Raw genomic sequence first — 20,304 nt, 5'->3', positions numbered from 1 at the left:
GCTCCCTGTTCCAAGGCCAGATCTCTAAATCACTCTGCTATCCAGCCTTCTTGGCAAAAGGACAGACACGGTGCAGTGCTGGTCTGACATTTCCAACCTACTGGAATGCTTGCTGGAACCCATATACTATGGGTGGGCCTGGGTGGCAGAGTGGGAAATGCAGGGTGAGCATCAGGTATCTAGAAGACAGCAGGTGGGCCTCTTGGGAGACAAATGGTAAAGCACATGCTCCTTAAGCACAAGCTGTATTTGGCTGTGCCAGAGCAGCCTGACGATGATAAAAATACCTCTTCTCCCGCCCACGTGGGCCTGGCTGTGCCCCGGATTAGGCCTTGGGCACTGGCTGGGTGCTGAGTCGGCGTACCTGGCACTGCATGAGCGACCGCCGCAAACCCTCTCTCCAGCTCTCCACCGCGCCCAGGGCCGTGTTCCAGCGCAGGGTCAGCTGGCCGACTCTATCTTGGAGTTCTTTGGATTCGGCGCCCTTGCTCTGCAGAAATTCTTTGCTGTTCACGTTGACGGAGACCACTAAGGCCTTGTAGGTGTCAAAGGCTTTCAGTATCTCCTACCGCAGAGGGAAAAGGCTGGGTCAGGCACTCTGAAAATGGTGATATGGGGTTCATTTTGAACCTCTGTGGGGGACAGATCTTCCAGACAGTCCTCCGAGCTTTGGCCCCGGATACCAGAGCAGCGTGGCCTGTGACTGGCTGAGAGGCATCAGGTGAGGGAGCTGCCATACAAGGTCACAACTTGGCCGGCCAGCTGACCAGGCCCAGGGCGGCAGCCTGTCTCCTGGTGGACCAGCTATACCAGGGCCATGAATGGACTCCCTGACCTCTGTTTGGCTTAATATTTCTGGATCAGATTAAAAGCCTTCCAGGTAAAACACATGAAGCTATCCAGCGTTTGCCTCTTAGGTATCACAAAAGTGTTACTTCTTAGAATGAATGGTAACCCCTGATATATCAAGGCACAAAGTAAAACAATAGTACAAATGTGAAGACTGCCTGGAGACCCCAAAACTCCTATCCTGGGTCCTCTTAGGAGACCAGGCTCATGTGCAGAGCACCCCCAAAGTGCAGGGCTCAAACCACCCCTCTCCTAGGGCTAGGTCTGGTGGGGCCAGGGCTGGCTGGCTGGGTGCCAGCTCTGCTGTAACTCCTGATCTGAGTTACAGATCAGGCTACAGAATTTGTCAGTGGGTAAGCCGTCCTCTGCCCCACCCTCAACACCACCCCCAGTGCTGCCTGCACATAGTTTGGAAAGGTATTTCTAAGCTGCCTGCCATGGCCACTGGTGCCTCCGTAAGAGTCCAGGGAGTCTAGGACTGCTCCCTCTGCAGTCAGATCAGAGCTCTGGGCTTTGGGATCATTTGGAGATGCTCCTCTGAATTAAAATACAAATCTTCATCCGTCTCCTTGCTGGTTACAGAAGTGAAACAGGAGAGACTATTGAGCACATGCTGCGTGCACGCCACCCCCGACGCAGCTAGCAGATCTGACGTGCTGTACACACAGCCAGTGTCTGCACATGCATTCTGAGGCCCTCTTCCCTGCCACACTCCCACTCACCTTCAGCTTCTTCACTTGGAGTTCCATTTCCTGCATATCAGAGGGAGGTTCTGCCAGCTTTAACGTCTCCAGCTCTGCTCCAGTTTTTTCCAGCCAAGGGGTGATGTTGCTGATATCAGAGTTCAGCTTCTGCAGGTTTTGTTTTTTTCTGAGCTTATTGTGAAGTTCTTGTGCTTGGATCAGTTCCCATCTGTCAAAGGCACCTGGAACAAAAAAGCCGCCAATAAAAAGAAGCAATAATGCAAACAGATTTCTCTGCTTCCAACTAATTCAGGGTCACGGTGATAAAACCTGGAGGCGATGCTCCTTGCAGGAGACCCGGGGTTAGCACTTCCCCCGAGTGTGGAACAGCACGTTTCCTCCGCTCTGGTTCAAGGCCTGTGCAGTGTACTCTCACAGGGCCTGGGACAAGGTGCGGAGTGGCTAGCAGGCCCAACATGTTGCCAAGATGCTCTGTGGTCCCATGTTCAACACTCCAGTTCATCCTGTATTTAAGATGCTCTGTCCTCCTGTCCATGAGTGATCAGGTCAATGCTATGAACTTGACTTAGTGTCAGTTGAGTCATTACTTTTACGGTAAAAGGAGACACCTGACACACACTTTGATCATCATCTTCATGTCTGATCTTTGCACCTACATGACTTTGCTTGTGTGTAAATAGGTCCTTCATCATATGAGTCTCATTTTGTCAATATTTTAAGAATAGTTGTGAAAGTAAAGTGAATAGCCTAGGAATTTGTTTATAAATAAAAGTCAGCTGGATCTAAAATAACATTGGCTGCTCTAGGTCAAGTTTAGAAGTTTGGTGAATCAGGTAATTGGTCTGTTGAGCAGAGACTTAGAGTAAATGTCTAACCAACCCAAGACATAGTCTCTGCCTCTGAACAACTGCCTGATCTAACTGTACCTGGCTGCTGACCAGTGAGGGCAGCCAGGTCTTCGTCTTCCTGCTGTGCACTGCCAGTCAGAACCCCTGGATCTTCCTTGCCACCTTCAGTCCCTGGAGACAGCAGCAGTTTTACCTAGAATGAGACAATTTTTATATTACCATCTATAAATTTTAAAGGCTGTCTGAAGACTGTCTTGGTTCATAGTAACAGGTAAGAAATGAAGATATGGGAGCCCTTTCCTTCAAAGGGTAACTTGTTGGTAATGCAAAGGCACTTACGTGTATGGGTAGCATTTGTAAGGAGCAGAACTGATGGCAAAAATAAAGTCTCATCAAAGGCCCAGGGAGAGGGAAGCAGGTGAGAGGTCAATGTTGGGAACAGAATGGCCTGATTTAATGTGAGGCTTCCTAATGCTCCCCTATTGAAATGTGCAAAAAGACCAAACAATTGTTGGGCTTACCAGACTGTGCTGTGTTAGCACTTTTACATTTGCACAGTTTTTTACAAAATTTTCGTTATTCCTCCCAGTCACTCTGTAGAACTGGGTGGCATTATCATCACCAGGAATCGGAAATAGAGCACAAATCTGCCAACTAGGGCCCTCCGGGACAAACCTTTTCCTTTCAGTGCATACACCGACTCTTCTGTTATCACAGAGCTGATTGCGTTGTTACCTCAGGCCTTCCCAAAAATAAACGTATCTTTTTTAGAAAAGTCATGTTTTTTGGATTGTGTCCGTATGGTCTACTTGTGTGGAATGAAAGAGAAAAAAAAAAAAAAGCCAAAAACCCCTCAGATTTGTGGTTGCAGACACATCCAAAAAGGGCTGAGCTTTTGAAAGTGGGCAGGTAAGAACACAAGCATAGTCACCTGCAGAGGCCACACCACATGCCCTGGATGCAAAGCAAAAAGTAAGGTGCGGGGGTCTCTCCCTGGGGCCATCGGGTCTTACTGTGCAGCACAAAGGGACAGTTAAAATGCTAACTGCTTGCTGAAGAGTTTCTGAGTTGGGTACGGACAACGCATTATCAAATGACTAGGCTCTGACCATGTTTAGGCAGAATCTTCTCCGCTGTCTAGCAACATGCACTCCTACATGCAGAGGGGACTTTGAGGATGAATCTAGTGATGCTCACATCACTTTTTGGGTCCCCTAAGAGATGACACTAAAAATATATGAGACGTTTTAATTTCGACTTGCTGGTCACTAATTCTCAATACTGAGAATGATCTGGGGCCAACATTAAATCCTAGGCTTGGCTGGCCCCCAACAGCTGCATGACCAGAGCGTGGCAAGGACTTATGTTGCCTGAGGAACATGTAACTAAGAAGAAACAGTCACCAGTAGAACAACAAAAACAACAAACCGTATACAGTAGTGATGATAATGCCGGTGACCACTTCTGAGGGCCGTATTTATATTTTCATACACATTAATCCTAGCAGCAACTATGTAAGGTAGATTTTTGTTTTTAAATGAATTTTTATTGGAGTATAGTTCCTTACAATGTTTGGTCAATTTCTGCTACATAGAAAAGTGAATCAGCTATATGTATACATATATCCCCTCTTTTTTGGATTTCCTTCCCATTTAGATCACCACAGAGTACTGAGGAGAGTTTCTTGTGCTATCCAGTAGGTTCTCATTATTTATCTATTTTACACATGGGGGCTTCCCTGGTGGCTCAGATGGTAAAGAATCTGCCTGCAGTGCAGGAGACCCAGGTTGGGTCCCTAGGTTGGGAAGATCCCCTGGAGGTGGAAATGGCTACCCACTCCAGTATTCTTGCCTGGAGAATCGCATGGGCAGGAGAACCAGGTGGGCTACAGTCCATGGGGTTGCAAAGAGTTGGACACGACTGAGCGACTAAAACACATGCATGGTAGTGTGTAAATGTCAATCTCAAGCTCCCAATTCGTCCCATACCCTCTCTCCCCCTTGGTGTCCATATCTTTGTTCTCTTATGTCTGTGTTTCTATTTTTTCTTTGAAAATAAGATCATCTATACCATTTTTCTAGATTCCACACATATGCGATATTATATGATATTTGTTTTCCTTTTCTGACTCTATGTAAGGTAGGTTTATCTTCAGGTAAGGAAGACTTGCAGAGGTAAGTTTAAGTGTTTACAGCCCTAGTGCAATTTCCTCATACGGCTGGGAATCAAACCCAGGTCTACTATTTGTTGTTCAGTCCCTCACTTGTGTCTGACTCTTTGCGATGCCATGGACTGCAGCACTGTCCTTCACTATCTCCCAGAGTTTGCTCAAACTTATGTCCACTGAGTTGATGATGCCATCCAACCAGCTCATCCTCTGTCTACCACTGCACACTGTCATCTTTCTGAATAGGAAGTCACAATTTTTTGACTAGAATGTATGTGCTGTGCTTAGTCACTCAGTCATGTTCAACTCTTTGCAACCCCATGGACTGTAGCCCGCCAGGTTCCTCTGTCAAGGCAAGAATACTAGAGTGGACTGCTATGCCCTCCTCCAGGGGATCTTCCCAACCCTGGGACTGAACCCAGGTCTCCTGCATTGCAGGTGGATTCTTTATCGACTGAGCCACCAGGGAAGCCCAAAAATACTGGAGTGGGTAGCCTATCCCTTCTCCAGGGGATCGTCCCAACCCAGGAATTGAAACGGGGTCTCCTGCATTGCAGGTGGATTCTTTACCAGCTGACCTACCATAGTCAAGGTGAATATATCAAAGCTTTGGGAGCTCAGGAACAGCTCAGAAAGGCCACCACTTTGCTTCTCTGCTGTTTGCACAGATGACTGACTCAACAGTAATAACCACGGTCATTGTATGTCAGCACTCAAAGACGGTGTTTGGCCAGACACCCATCTCTAAGTCTAGTCAGTTGTGCCAGAGTCCTCATTAAATATGTCACCATGGGAAAACCAACCCCAAATATGCCTGGCAGGTGAGAACATGCAGTATACACCAAAATCTCTCTCTCTTTAAAAGTTTTAACTGTAACTCATGGACATGGGTTATACTCTCAGTGGGGTCAAGACTTACATAGGCTGGTTTATAAGGGGTGCTGGAATCAGAGGGGATGGGTTGAACATTCCTGTCACCTCCCATTTGTTTGTAGCGACGCTTGGGACAGGAAGGGCTGTCAGGAACATGCCACGAGGGGCCTTCAGAAATGGATTTGCCTGAAACAAAAGAATGGCAAGTGACAGTCCATTCTCTCCAACCAAAGGATTCATATTTAGTTACACAAAAAAGGTCACGGGTAACGTGGCATCGGGTTACAGTATAATATGAGTTCTGCAGCTTTCCTTGCAAAGCATGCATGTTTGCAAAACGTCAGTATGTCCCAGAAGGGGATGAAATGAGACTCATGCAACTGAGCAACACTGGGTCTCCACTAGGTGGGTTCACGATGGAGCACAACAAACATGATCTGCTGTGAGATGAATGGCCTTTTGGAGCCGGGGGCCCTAGTAGCAGGGGTGCTGGCAGCAAGGCTGGGTCTGGGGGCCGAGAGAACTGAAGATCTCTCAGGAGTGTGAGGAAGAGTGAACATCAGGGTAGATTCAAGGACCCCAGGGGCGCTCGTGGCTCTAGCCAACCACTGCAGGTGGGGATGGGGCAGGGAAGGAAGAGCAGAGCTGAAAGTCAGGGAGACGAAGGTGTCTTCTCCTGTGGCAAAGGCAGCGGTACCCTCACCCCCCACCCTCTTCCCAGGATATCACCGTAAGCAAGGTAGTAGTTCCAAACCAAGCCACCCTAAAGAAAGCTTGGCCAGTGCCAAAGGACTTGAGTTAGATGGAGAGAAAAATTTTAAAAGGCACCGTGAAGAATTCCCTTCCGCATGGGCCTGAGGGGGAGGAGAAGGATGGTGTGGAGACTGCTCTGGTCTGGAGGGTTTTGCATGGAGCACGAAGCTATGTGTGAGTATGGCAGTGCGCATACACCATGACGCGAGGACCAAGGCGCATGGTGTCCACAGAAGGCAGAGGTCAGACACGACATGGGAGCGAGGTTTAGGATGCAGTGCGTGCCACAGGACGCCGCCATGTTGAGACACATGCATGGGCAGGGGCCTACCAGAAGACGCTTTCAAAGTTTTTGTGGTCATTTTAAGATATGCCTCAGGATTTTCAAGGATTTCTATATCTGAAAAAGAACAATGTCATTTTCCTCACTGCAGGCGCTGTAGATGAATGTCCAAGTATTAAAACAGTAGAAACATTGTCACCTGGGAGGAGAAAAGTAACTATCCTTCATCTGTTTTATTTAAAAGATTTAAAAAAACAGGACTTTTTTTTTTCAGCCAACTCCTGACCATCCAAAGTAGTGGTGGGGGAGAGGAACTGCACAGAAAGGACAGAGACAATCCCTGATAACTCTGCAAAACTCAACTGAGAAGTCCACTGATGAGCCTCCAATATCCAGAGCCATCATCAAACAGCCTTCACATCCCAATGTAGATTTTATTTTTCCCTTTCATTCCATCAGTAATAGGAACGAGCCAGCTCTCAGGGTCAGAGGTAGGCAGGACAGACACAGGAAGCCACAGGATGTCTGGTCAACCACAGGCTGCACTCTGACTACCAAGAGCTGGGCGTGTGGCTCGGGCGCTAAGAACTTAGCCGCCTGGGTCCATACCTGACAGCGCACTGTAGTAGGGGCCCTCCTCATCTTCCTCGTGAGAGGAGGAGCCCCCCACATCGCCTGTGTGGTCCCACTCCAGTGGGATGGAGTCCACGCTGACAGGGGTCTCACAGCCAGAGCGCTCGGGCCCCAGCGCTGGGGGCACCAGTTGACAAAGGGACTGTGGGGATGAGGGCTCCTCACTTGCTCCCCTTTTACGCCAAGAGTCGTCTTGGATCTCTCTGGGGTCTTCCACGTCTGTCTCGTTCTCAGAGGCCTCCTTTTCATCTTCCAAGCCCTAGAACAGGGGTGTCCAGTTTTCAGAATTAACCAAATCATAGCCTGTTGGCATGATGAGGAGTGTTAGCAGCTAAGTCTGCCCAACTAGCAGCTCCTGAGAATGGCCATCACCAGTGTTTCTGAGGAGACTTGGAAAAGAATCAGGTCCCCAGGCCCTGCCTGTGGTTATTCCAATTTAGACTATCAAGTGTGGGACCCAGAATCCATAGTTTCCAAAATTCTACCTTCTTTCCTCGGAAAACCGGAAACTTGATCATCTAAGTTAAATATATAGAAGATAAGGAAATGAAGGACAAAGTTTCATTGATGGTTAATGGTAGGTTCATCTAAGAATCAGAAAATTAAAAAACAATTTTAAAGGCCATTAGCATGTTCTAAAAGGAAATTCACAACATCATGCACCAGGCTCTTTCTTCTTATCCCCCAATCTTACTGTTCCAAATACAGAATTTTATTCCCCTATGTTACAATTACTTTGTAGTAATTGTATATATAGAGAAAAATGACTATATGGTTATAAAATGAAGGAATTGAGGGTAATTTTTAAGAAGTTGTTTCAAGTTGGCCAGTTGGAGACATAAAGATAGAAAAAGTGGCCATTCGTGTTGGTCAGTGGTCACCAGTGAAACTTCTGGCAGAGGCAGTGAGCTGTAAATAATGGCCTTGACTCCACTTGAACGTTCCAGAGGCGCCTCTCTCCAGGGAAACATCACAACTTTTTTGGAAAGCTGGTGCCTTTGGTGCTTCAAAGGTGAGAATAAAGCACTGCTACTGCTGCTGCTGCTAAGTCGCTTCAGTTGTGTCCGACTCTGTGCGACCCCATAGACGGCAGCCCACCAGGCTCCCCCGTCCCTGGGATTCTCCAGGCAAGAACACTGGAGTGGGTTGCCATTTCCTTCTCCAATGCATGAAAGTGAAAAGTGAAAGTGAAGTCACTCAGTCGTGTCCAACTCTTAGTGACCCCATGGACTGCAGCCTACCAGGCTCCTCCGTCCATGGGATTTTCCAGGCAAGAGTACTGGAGTGGGGTGCCATTGCCTTCTCCGAATAAAGCACTAGAAAGGCACAAATATTAAGATACAGGAAAAGGCCGATACATCACCAAGTTACTGCCAGAAGCAAAACCAGGACAGTTATCATCATATCCTGGGGGTACTGACACAGGCCAGAGAAGCTCTGTGCTGAGGAACCCGTGGGAAACAGGTAAGAGGAACAAGAACTTGCAGGAGGGCCATCCTTTCCACTGAGAAATAGCAGCTCCTCAGTAAGTATGGTTCTATATTAGTAAGAGTGGAAAGAACATTTTTCAACTCAGCTTCTTGAAGGAGACTCGCAAACACAGAGTACTGAGGCTACTAGTGAGGAGAGGGTAGTGCAGACGGCAACATCGGGGTAGGGGGAGTACAAGGTACAAACCATTAGGTAAAAACAAGCTTCAAGGATACACTGTACAACACTGGAATACAGCCAATATTTTATAATAACTATAAATGGAGTATAACTTTGAAACACTGTGGATCACTATACCATACACCTGTGACATATAATATTGTACAGCAACTACACTTTAATAAAACAAAAACACGGTTGTTTTTTTTTAAACAACAAACTATTGTTAGCCATAACATGGTAAGTTTCCCAGTCTTTAAAAGTGGAGTCAAGGAACTTCCATGGTGGTCCAGTTGCTAAGAGTCCACGCTCTTGCTGCAGGGGGCCCGGGGCTCGATCCCTGGGGTCAGGGAACTAGATCCCACATGCTGCAACTAAAGAGCCTGTGTGCCCGTCTCAGACCCAGTGCAGCCAAATAAACAAGTATTAAAAAAGTGGAGTCAAATATCGGCTTTGGGTGGCCCAGAACCCCTGTGGGAGGGGCGGTGCCCTTACCGGCGCGTGGGAGGTGAGCCTCCGGTGGAACCGGGAGACCCTGCCGAACACTTCCTGGCAGTAGCGGTGCAGCTCCTCCAGCTCGTCCTCAATCAGCACGGCGTCCAGGGGCTCGCTCTTCTGAATGAGCTGCTCCCCAAAAACGATGAGCTGATCAATCTTGTTGGTATTTAACGTAATTTCCTGCTGGAAACCCTATTTAGAGGATGAAGAAGAAAGGATTTCAAACTCTAGCTTCATCAATTTTGAACTAAGTGACTATAATGAGTTAAGAATTTAAAATGATCATACACATTTTTTTCTTCCCCCTTTTGGGCACGGAGTTTTCCAAGTAAAATAATTCTAAAGGTCTGGCACAAATGCACATTTACTGCTTTTGGGTGTGAGAAGTGTCTGTTCCTGGTTTTACTGTTTCTTTTTTATTAACTTATTTACTTATATTTTTATTGGAGTATAGTCGCTTTACAATGTTGTGTTAGTTTCCACTGCACAGCAAAGTGACTCGGTTATGTGCATACACATATCCCCTCTTTTTTGGGTTTCCTTCCAGTTTACGTCACCAGGGGCACTGGGTCAAGTTCCCTGCGCTAGACAGTAGGATCTCACTAGTTATCTATTTTAGACATAGTATCAACAGTGTGTGTATGTCAATCCCAGCCTCCCAGTCCATCTCATGCTCCTGAGGGAGAGTTTCGTCCTGCCTCAGCCCACAGGTGTACTCAGACTTGAGTGCTGGAGAAACAGCATCTTATGAATGAAGTTCTCTTTGGCACCTCAGGAGTGTTCTCCCCTTGGACGATTATAAATGACGAAGAGAACGAAGGGCCTTGTTCCAATGACCCCTGGACTGTAAGGAATGGTATGCCTGCTCGTGATAACCTGGCAGGATGCAGGTGGATGCGGTCTGGCTGCTCCTGCAGCTCTGGAATCTGCTCTCAGGGTGTCAGGTGGAGTCTGTACTTGGCCAGCTCTCCACAGGGTGCGCTCTGTGGGGAGGAGCCAGGGAGGCAGGCCTTACATTCAGCTGGCGCATCTTGTCGTCAGCATCGCTCTCTGAGAAGTGCTCCACGTTGGTCAGCTGTAGGTCCATCTCCGTGAGCCACACCAGGATGCTCTCCCTGGTCCCCTCAAATTCCTCCCTTTGGTTGGTGAAATGCTACAAAAGGGGGAGAAGGTCACATTTGTGTTGATGGCAGAACAGGAGTTCAGGCAGACAGCAAGGTCACTTTCAGCACAGGGGAAGGGGAGCCTGGGGTACCCCCAGAGGCTCACTCAGCAGGCAGGGGGACCACTGTGGGGTCAGGAGCCTGGGGTCTGGTCCTGGCTGTGATACCAACAAGCCCCCTAACTTCTCTGAGTCTCAGTGTCTGCTGGTAAATGAGGTGTGGGAATGTTGACCATGATCTCTAAGGTTCTTTCAGCATTGGAAATCCTACAATTCTCTAGTCTACGTCAGTGATTTTCCTAGTCTGTCCTTTGAGGAACCCCCTTAGAGTCCAGGCCAGGCATTCGCCTGTTTCTACCTGTTAGCTTTCTATGGGAACTTTTTTCAAGATGGAAAAGTACCCATCTCGGGGTTGAACCTGGACTAGTGCCCGATCTGCCTTCACTGATACAATTCCGAGTGTCTTTCCTCAAAGAAAGAAAACCCAGATTTATCACCTCCAATTCAGGAGGCCTCTCGGGTTACCGCCTCATAGACAGGCAGCTGATTCTCAGACAAATGCTGTGCCAAGTGAAGGCTTTGGCTGGTCACAGTCAAATTAGCAGGAGATAAAGAAATTAACACAAGGGGGTGTCTGAAAAGCTAGCCAATTTCTTCTCCCTGAGAAGGTTAAAAAAAAAATAAAACACACACCCAGATTTGCCTTTTCTTAGAATGGCTTTAAGAGTGCTCTGCCTTGAGAATAGAATCAAGGATTAAAATTACTTCCTGCAGCCACCACCCACACCGGTCCTGTCCGTTTACACCTGGACTCACAAAGCGCTGACATATGATGTCTTAGGAGTTACAGAACCCTAAGGTGACCGTTTATACCCCAGAACCAAACCCAACATTTGAGGTTCATCAGTTGCTCTAAAATTGGGAGAACAGTCACTGTCCCCAACCCCCAAAACAGAGGGGGCTCTGTCCATCCCCTCACAGTGCAAGAGCCAACAGGACACACGGGCAGATGGGCAAAGTGGGCCTCTTCCGAGATTAAGAGGTACCTTCACCAGACCCAGTGATGACGGTGCCCCAGACCCTGGGCAGTGTGGGTGTCACCCTTGGGGGTGACAGAAGCTGAAAAAAGCAATGTGTTTGGTAACACAAATCCCATAAAGAGGTTCAAGCCTATTCTGAAGCAAATGACTTCTTTAAAAAAAAAAAAAAAATTTTTTTTTTTTGGCAGCTCTCATGGCAGCTTTGGGTTTAGACAAAGGGGAAGGCTCTGCGGGAAGAATGTTAAGACAGCTTAGGCCTCAAGAGACACCTTCTACCCGCTGCTTTTGTTACAAGCCTGACTGATATCAAGTATCAGCTTCCCACACCCCCCAGCATCTACAAATGACCCGGTGACGTAGAGGGGGTTACTCTGAGTCTCCGCAGGATGGCCGTGACCCGCTTCTGGAGGTTGTCCCAGCGCTGGTTGCCCTCATGCACCATCTGCTTCAGTTTGCTGGCCGTGTCGGTGCGGTTCTCGCGGGCCAGCCGCCGGTACTGCTTGTTGATGAGCTCCAGCTGAGTCAGCCTCTCGTGGATCTGCCGCTGGAAGGCCTGCAGCAGGGGGGAACATCAGTGCCACAACTCCAGGGCACCAGGACACCCCTTCCAGGCCCCAGGCCACCTGCCTCAAGTGTCCATCCCCAAAGGAAAGGCATGAGTCACTAGCTTCACTCATTCTCTTGATGCTACCAGGGAACACCCTTTCAAGGTCATGGCCGGGTGGTTAGCATAAATCAGTAATGCCCTGCAAAGTCGCTGGAGCAGCTGATACAGACTGGGCAGCCCTGACTAGGGGTGGGGAAACCTGCCACTCATGGGAAGACCCTGTAGCCATCCCCGAGCCCTGCGAGTTCCTGGTTCCCAGGACCACCGGCTGGAAGGTGCGGCTGGGGGGCGGGGGGAGGTTGGGTCTTTACCTCAAACCTCTTCAGCTCCTCTTTGGCAACTGTGTACAACACCTCGGAGGAATTCGGACAGGCCGCTGTCCTCTCGGCAGCCTTGAGCCAGTCCTCAAAGCGGGAGTAATCGTCTAGAAACTTCTGCCACAGCCTCCACGTCTCCTCAATTCTAATGGAAGGAAAGAACTCAATGCAAGCTGCCTATTCCAATCAGAGCTTTCGTACAGCTTCTTCTCCCTTGACTGGTCCCACTTCCAGCCCTGGCCCCATGCATTGGTACTAAATGTCTGGGGGTGGCGGGGGTGGGGGTGATTCTGGTACCCCTTCCAGAAAATAACCAGAGACATCACTTCGTGGTCAGGACACCCTCCTTCTGGGAACAGCAGGCCTTTCCGAACTCCAGCTTCACAGTGGTCACCCAACAGGAGACCGGCGTCTTCCACCACACAGAGCTGGGACACTTCAGTACAGTGTAACCCGCAGTTACAGCCAAGACACAGCAGAGCCAGGGAGAGACATGACCCTGATCATGCTTTCCTGTAGTGATTTCTTTAATAAGGACTGGCCACACCTACTGAGCCTTCCCCGCCAGCACTCAGCACGTCCCTCAGTGAAGCTAACAGAACACGGGCACTGTTACATAGGTCAGACGGGAACATGGAGTGGGCGGACCACACTTAAATCACCCGGGACAGCTCCGCCCTTACTTCATCCGCCGCTCCATGGACATGGCGCAGATGTTCCTCCAGCGCCTGTCCAGGCTCCTGGTGGTCTGTTGGATGGAGTCGCACTCGGTCTCGTTGGCGCAGGCATCCGAGTCATGCAAGAGGACGTCACAGATGTTAAACACAGACTCCACCCCTGCGCTGTGCTGCTCAATGTCTCGCTGCAGGTCCTGCAACAACAGGAGAGGAGGAGGCACTGTGAGGTGGAGGTGGCGGTGGAAGGGCTGGCATTGAAGGAGCCCCCTCCTTCCAGCCTAGGGGACACAGTCCTGTGTGTATTTCCACCTGGGACTCTGCAATACAGGCCGAGTCACCTCTGTGCAACCCCTGTGCTACAGCACCTGACAGGAGGCCTATCTGTGGGCAACCAGGGGATTGAAGGTGTTGAACTAGGTGAAGGAGGCAAAGGAATGGGGGTCCCCTTCCCTGACAGCCCACCACCCCAGACTTTGGGGTGGCTTTCGATCTACTCCACACCATCCAACCTCAAGGGCCTCCAGTTTAGATTTGGCTTTCGGGAGGTCTTCCTTGGAAAACTATCTTGAACAGGACCTAAGACTTCAGCAACACAAACTCTTAACCTTTTACGGGTCACAGGATTCTTAACTCTACCAAGAGTACTGTGCTATCTTATACAGTCCACCCCCCAAATTGTGCACACAGCGGCATGGTGCCCATAGCCACCCCACAGGCACGTCCTAGGGCTCCATGGGCCCAAGCGGAGAATTTGGGGTAGAGACTTTGCCTTCTAACTCATGGGGGTGGGGGCGGGGTCTCTGGGGTCTTGTCCCATGATGGGGAGAGCACTGCTGATTCAGGAAAATGAAGGCTCACCAAGAGAAAGCTCATGGTCGCTGGAAAACTTGTTTAAGAATAAACATAGCATTTTCAGTTATCACCCAGGGAGTATTGCTTCGGCACACAAGGGCAGGGCTGGGTGAGGGCGAGGTGAGCAGCCTGTTTGTCTTGTTATTCTGGATGAGTTAGTCCTCTCCTGTATCCAAACTCCGTGATAACTGACATGAGGTGACGCCACTCATCTTACTACCCAAACTACACTGAGAAATAGACAAAGTGAAATAAACTGCTGGATTCAACAAAAAGTTCCCTGGATTCAACAAAGTTCATTTTAAGAGGGATTATTTTATAAACAGTGTCTACCATTGTCTACAGAAAGGCAGCCTGAAGTTTATTCCAGATCATCTCAGTATTTAAAAATTTTGGAGATTATGACTGGATTACTAGATAGGACTAATGTTTTCCTACTCTTCTTCTGATAAATGCACATTTGTCTCATGCTGTGTCCAGGTGGGAACAAAATGCTAACACTCAAATCAAGTTTTAAATCAAGCAGTTCTCAACACAGATCCTAACTTATGAACAATGGGTACCTCAAAGTTACATTCAGAAGAAAATGTGTTTTTTTTTAGTTCGTCACCATATGTCCTATGAAAAGAGACGTGCAGGTGATTTTCTTTAAGCTCTGCAGTCTAGGACAAATGTCTGAGATGCTGTAAAGGGGGAAGTCATCTTGGGGTCAGTGGAAGACTAGCTTTATTAGGTTTAATAGAATTTCAGATTTAAGAATTCTCACCAGTTCACAGAACTGCCACAGTCTTTCTTAAAATTTACAGCTTGATAAGGGACTTTGATAAGTCCCTTTTAACTGTTTTGCCAGAAAAGGAATCTTAATGCTGGTGCGAAATGAATAATACTGACAATTACCTTTCAAAAATGGTACCTGCCCCTGACCTTGCTTGGTAGGATTTGACTGAAAAGCACTGAGAAAGTCTAGTCTATGGATAAACATAAATGCCATGTATTTTAATAGCCTCTTTGCCGTTACATTTTCTACTCAGCTTATACTGAATGAAACAGCTAAAGAAAACTGATTAATATAAAGGGTGGATGATGGCAAGAAACGGGCTCTCCAATGCTTTATAAAAGACCATGAACATCTTGGCAAAAAAGGAGCCCCAAGTTTTCCAAAATTTCCCAAACTTCTAAAACACCACAAAATGGCCAACTGTAGTGTGCACTAGTCATCTTGTAAAGTATAAAATAAATAGCGGACTCTATTTTAAAACACAAACCAGTGAAGTCCTAGACAAGAGACATTTTGCAAACTGAGGTATCCCACAACTAGCGCCTGTGGTGAGGCCCCTGGTCTCAAGTTCAAATGCAGAGATGAATCTAACTTAAGAAGCATCCTAAAGCCACGTGAAAGACTTTTGCCAGCAATTCTGGAAACACGGGTGCCTGTCTGCTTTGTGTTTCTGTTCCTGAGCAGGTGGCACAGAGCACTAGAGCTGGAAAAGGGCTAAGGCAGATGGGGGAGGCAGGAAGCTAGGGCCGAGAATGCAGCTGGGAAGAGCGAGAACACACGAGGAGCCAGGAAAAAAATAAAGAGCAGAAAACAGGGAAACCAGGGAGAGAGGGCAAAAATCACGGGGTGTGTTACGGGACCCCAGGTAGTGGCTCCAGACTGTCTCCTGGGAGGCGCTGGGGGTGTCAAGCAAGTCCAGCAGGGTGGTCTTGGGGAGTGGTTTGGGGGCTTTGCAGAAGGCTGACATGACCCACTGGGGAGGGGACTGCTGGTAATTACAGGGTGCAGGATAATTAACCCCCCCAGGCCACCACCAGGCACCTCCACAGAGAACCAAGAAGCCAAAGAAAACTGGAGAGAAATGCTGAAAACTCAGTGAAAGTGGTTCATGGTTTAAAAATGTCACAGAGGTGGCCATTGCTTCCTTTGCATTTTGAAGATGATACATATTCTACAGGAATAAACACAACCCTTACTACCTAAAGCGTTTCTCATAAAGAAGAGAAGCAAAAAGACTTCTGTAAGGTCTGACCCTTTCTGCATCAGGCTCCCAAGGACATTACAGTGAGGGTCCAGGGACCTCATGGCTCTTAATCACTTTGGGGGCCTGAGGGCTTCTGCAGAAGGTAGGACTAGGTGATCTCAAGCTTGGGTCTTATTTCTGGAAGTAGTCAAGCAATTTATTATATTTAAGTTAGTGGCAGAGACACAGGTAAAGTTTTTTTCTAATGGCCCATCCTTTTTTGTGTGACACATTTTTTGGTTTTGGTGGAGCATTTAAGGTCTAGGTTAAGTTATAATTTTTTTTATTTTAAATAAGAATACTAAAGGTTTCCTCAGGACATCTGTGGTAGGCAGAATATCTGCATTTTAAGAACCAGGTCCTTATCCCCAGAACTGTAGCTATGCTAGGTTACACGGCAAAGGAGAATTAAGGGTGCCAATCAACCTTAAAACAGGGAGATTATCCTGGATTCTCTGTGTGGGTCTAATGGAATCTCAAGGGTCCTTAAGAGTAGTAGAGACAATTGGAGGGAGAAAGGCAGAGAGAGAGGCAAAGTTGCTGGCTTTGAAGATGGAGGAGGGAGGCATGGACCAAGAAACGTGGGCAGCGTCTAGGAACTCAAGGCAAACACACGGGTCCTCCCCTAGAACTTCCCCTGGTGGCTCAGAAAGTAAAAAACCTGCCTGCAATGCAGACAACCTGGGTTCAATCCCCAGAGAGTTCCACGGACAGAGGAGCCTGGCTGCAGTCCATGGCGGGCTGCAGTCCGTGGGGTCACAAAGAGTTGGACACGACTGAGTTAGTGAACACTAACACTCGAACCTCCAGAAAGGAATGCAGCCCTGGCAACACCTTGACCTCAGCCCTGTGCCAGATTCCTGACCTCCAGAACTACAAGATGATACATGTGCATTAACCTTCTAAATTGGTAGTAATTTGTGACAGTGTAATAGAAAATTAATACAATATCTGACTTCTTTACAGCAATGTGATCCTGAACACTAACTCCATAATTTGCCTTATAACCAAGGGATAAGAATTCCATGATGGTGATTCTAAGTTCTATGAAGAGGAAAACTTCAAATCAGCCAGATTAAAATTATATACCATTTCAGTATACAGGAACAAACACGGCCAAGAGAATGGCAGCTGCTCCAAATTATACACTTTCGGGAATAAATTCCTGCAATTTAATGATGTTTGTCACACGTCAGATTTATAAAATGTTAACACATTTATATAATCAGCACCTGCCACATTTAGCCAGTCATTCTTCAAGGGGAAAAATGTTGTCAGCTTTGGTTCTATTTACCCGAAAAAGCTCCCCAGTCAGGGTAAATGGTTATATGTAAGGCCTGTCTATAAAGAGACTATTCAAAGAAATCCAACCTAATGGGTAAATCTTGTAATTAAAGCTGATAATATTTAGTAGCTGTGACTATACTAAAAAGGCATGAAAATCTCTGCAGTGTCCATTAACATGGTGGTTATATCAATATTCGTTTCTCCACAAAAGAAAGATGGGATATAGATGACCTCAGTGGAAAAGATATACTTAAATTTCTGAGACTAAGTGGAAAAACCAGTATTTTTACTTTGGAGCATTGCTAAATCATACTAGTTTAAAAATCAGAGAATAGGCATTATTCAAACAGTAAAATGTAATAGGATTAAATAAAGACCTAAGTTGAGAGTATTATCAAATACTTAGCTCTATTTCAGGGGAGCATGAAATGTTGACCTGAACTCAAGAGAATTTATCATCAAGGGGTGGGCTTCTGGCCTCGATGATAATCTGATGAAAAAGGTTCAGCCCCCAAGCAGCTGTGATGTGTGGGTGAATCGCCCCTGCCTAGTGAGTTACAAACAAACACCAAGGCTTTGGAGGAAACAGGAAGAAAACACACAAGTCTGTGAACTTGATGGCGACCATATTGCTTTATATGGTTAAAACCGAATGTGTTCACAGGGCTAAGAAAACAAGAGAAGGAAAGCTACTAAAATAACATAAACTTAGCTATTTTAAAAATAAAGAGAAGCTTGGGCAGTGCATATGAGAGTGAGTTTCTGAACATGAGCCCTTGGAGGGCAGGAGAGTGGATTTGACAAGTCAGTGAGACCAAAGAGTATCCACCGGGTAAGGGGGCAGGACTCAATGGTGTTCAAACTGTGGGATTTCCAAGGTTGGCTAAGAGGGGACAGAACCGATGGCAGAAATGTACAGAACACCCACAGGAGAGGCTTCCTCCACTATTGGTCCTCTGGATTCCCCACCCCTCGAGCCCCCCACTTTTTTGAAGCTCTATCAGACCCAAGTATTGTCCCATGAAGACCTTCTTTGGTTGGAAAGTTATTTTTCTTTCAAGTCATTGCCAAAACTACGTTACCAAAAGACAAAGATCAAAGTTAAGGAAAATACAAAATTAGAAAACCCTTATTTATCACTACAATTAAGGTCTGCATCTTAAACATTATTCAAATTATTTCACAAGAAGCCACACGAATGGTGGGGTGTGCGTGTAAGAGACAGATGCCTCACACCCCCAGGGACACAGACAGGTGGTCAGCTTTCTCTGGAAGAAACAAACCAATACTATGGATGTGAACCCGCTAAAACACACAGCCAGCATGAGACAGGTCTGAGTGAGTGGGCCCTGACAAAAACCCATTCCACACTTCCCCACCTGCTGCTCAGCAAGCCTCTTCTGGATCTCTTGATCATCACAGACATCATAAACCACGGGCTTAGAAAGCTCAGACTCGATCCGAGCCAACCAGGTGCGAAGGTTGCTCATGTTTTTGTCTAACTGCTGAATAAAAGCAAAGGTCTCCTTCAGCTTCTTCACCCTAAATATATTTGCAGGGGAAAAAAAAAAAGAGAGATAGAAAACAAAAGCACAATGTTTAGCGGTGAGAAAAATGCACCCACAAGCGTGTTGGAGAGTAAAAAGGAATCATCATTGGTTACTGATTTTATAGCAGGGATAATGCTCATGTCACCAGATATAAGTTTTCACAGAATATGGGACAATTTACAAAACTGCTGTTGCGGTTGATTTTTAAATGGACTAAGAGTTAATCTACCCAGGCACATGTAAAATCCTATCGTTCCCAAGGTGGGGTCCCCTGAGACCTAGTACATCTTTCCGGGGCTTCAGAGGAGTCAGGAGATGACATTTCTTTCTTTCCATCTTAACATCACCACACGTGACTTCTGTCCAGTTTCGGTCTTGGGTATCACCGAGGGCACAGCAGTCAGGGACCTTCCATGACGGGTAAAGATGTTACACACCTGGCTTACTGGGGGTCTCTGGCCCTAGATGCCTCTCATGAGCCCGTCTCCTTGAGTCAGCACAGAGCATGTCCCAAACCCCACCACATCCAGCCTGAGGCGCTGGCAGTGTTGCACAAAAGGAACCAGCCCATCATGGGAAAGCTGAGCCAAGAAGGGAGGGGTGGACACGTCGTCAGCAAGCACAGTTCCAGCTCCATTTAACCCAATCAATCCACCTGGCTCGGCATGGAGTAGACTTGAACTAACATGCTTGGCATCAGCGTACACAGAGAGCTCACGGGCATGTCAAAGTGCTGTCAAGGGGGAGTGATGCAGGGGCTGAGGGAAAATGATCTCCATAAAGATCCCCACAGACAATGTGAAAATCCTCAAGCAGAGCAAGTGAAGGCTTGCTCTGGTAATCCGTGGGCTTTTTTAATCCCAGAGACTTGAGGTAATGGCAACAATGGAAAGTTCCCACTTACTGATACTCACGTTACGAGGCTATCAGAACTGCATCCCACGGTGCTGGAAAGAGAAACTGGGGCACTGACTGTAACTCACAGGAAGTGCCCCGCCCGCCCCAGCCACCAGCATCTCTTCCTTGACTGCCTGTGAACAGCTTCCTGCTGCCCCCTCACCCTCCTACCAGCTTCTGGTTCTGTAGCTGAAGCATACAGCGTCCGATCCACATTCAAACCCTTCCACGGTCCTCGCCTACCGTGACATATCAGTTTAAAACCTTGACCCTTTCAATTCCTCAAGTGGTCCGTGTCCTGTCTGCCTCCAGCCCTGCCCTCCACAAACCAGCTCCCCTTTCTTTCTCCCATAGCTTCTACCGCTGTTCTGAGATGAGCTGGGGGCTTCTCGCCCATGTGTTCCCACAGCCCTGGGGCTCTCCGGCATTAACTGTGTTCGTATCCCTCATTCGCTGTGCCCATCCAGAGTTCACAGCAGCCAGGTGGCATCCGGCCCCCTCTGCGTGCACCGCACACCCTCAGACCAACTAGTGGCCAGGAGGTGTTTACAAACATTTCCTGAATGAATAAATATGTATGAGCACCTCTAGTCCATGTGACTATCTAGTAAAACCATAGAGTTACGTATTACCAGA

At 47.5% G+C, this 20,304-nt stretch overlaps 1 protein-coding gene across 14 annotated transcripts in view; it reads right to left on the bottom strand.

The window, feature by feature from the left end:
• The window catches only part of SYNE2 (spectrin repeat containing nuclear envelope protein 2), a 327,458-nt gene that overhangs the window by 6,800 nt on the left and 300,354 nt on the right, over window positions 1–20,304 (bottom strand). For 12 of the 14 annotated variants that reach the window (XM_055538301.1, XM_055538305.1, XM_055538306.1 and 9 more), the window contains 12 exons: window positions 18,601–18,763; window positions 13,068–13,255; window positions 12,379–12,529; window positions 11,831–12,013; window positions 10,274–10,411; window positions 9,256–9,450; window positions 7,087–7,369; window positions 6,526–6,594; window positions 5,488–5,627; window positions 2,480–2,594; window positions 1,572–1,774; window positions 365–565 (listed from right to left, as the gene is read on the bottom strand). In XM_055538301.1, the coding sequence (XP_055394276.1) occupies window positions 365–565; window positions 1,572–1,774; window positions 2,480–2,594; window positions 5,488–5,627; window positions 6,526–6,594; window positions 7,087–7,369; window positions 9,256–9,450; window positions 10,274–10,411; window positions 11,831–12,013; window positions 12,379–12,529; window positions 13,068–13,255; window positions 18,601–18,763 (2,029 nt within the window). Of the gene's footprint in view, window positions 1–364; window positions 566–1,571; window positions 1,775–2,479; window positions 2,595–5,487; window positions 5,628–6,525; window positions 6,595–7,086; window positions 7,370–9,255; window positions 9,451–10,273; window positions 10,412–11,830; window positions 12,014–12,378; window positions 12,530–13,067; window positions 13,256–18,600; window positions 18,764–18,849; window positions 19,180–20,304 lie in introns of those variants that run through there. The other 2 variants (XM_055538307.1, XM_055538308.1) reach the window with 2 other exon arrangements.

This window comes from Bubalus kerabau, chromosome 10, assembly GCF_029407905.1.
Source record: "Bubalus kerabau isolate K-KA32 ecotype Philippines breed swamp buffalo chromosome 10, PCC_UOA_SB_1v2, whole genome shotgun sequence".
NCBI classification, from domain to species: Eukaryota; Metazoa; Chordata; class Mammalia; order Artiodactyla; family Bovidae; genus Bubalus; species Bubalus kerabau.
This window is presented reverse-complemented; position numbering and strand designations above follow the sequence as displayed.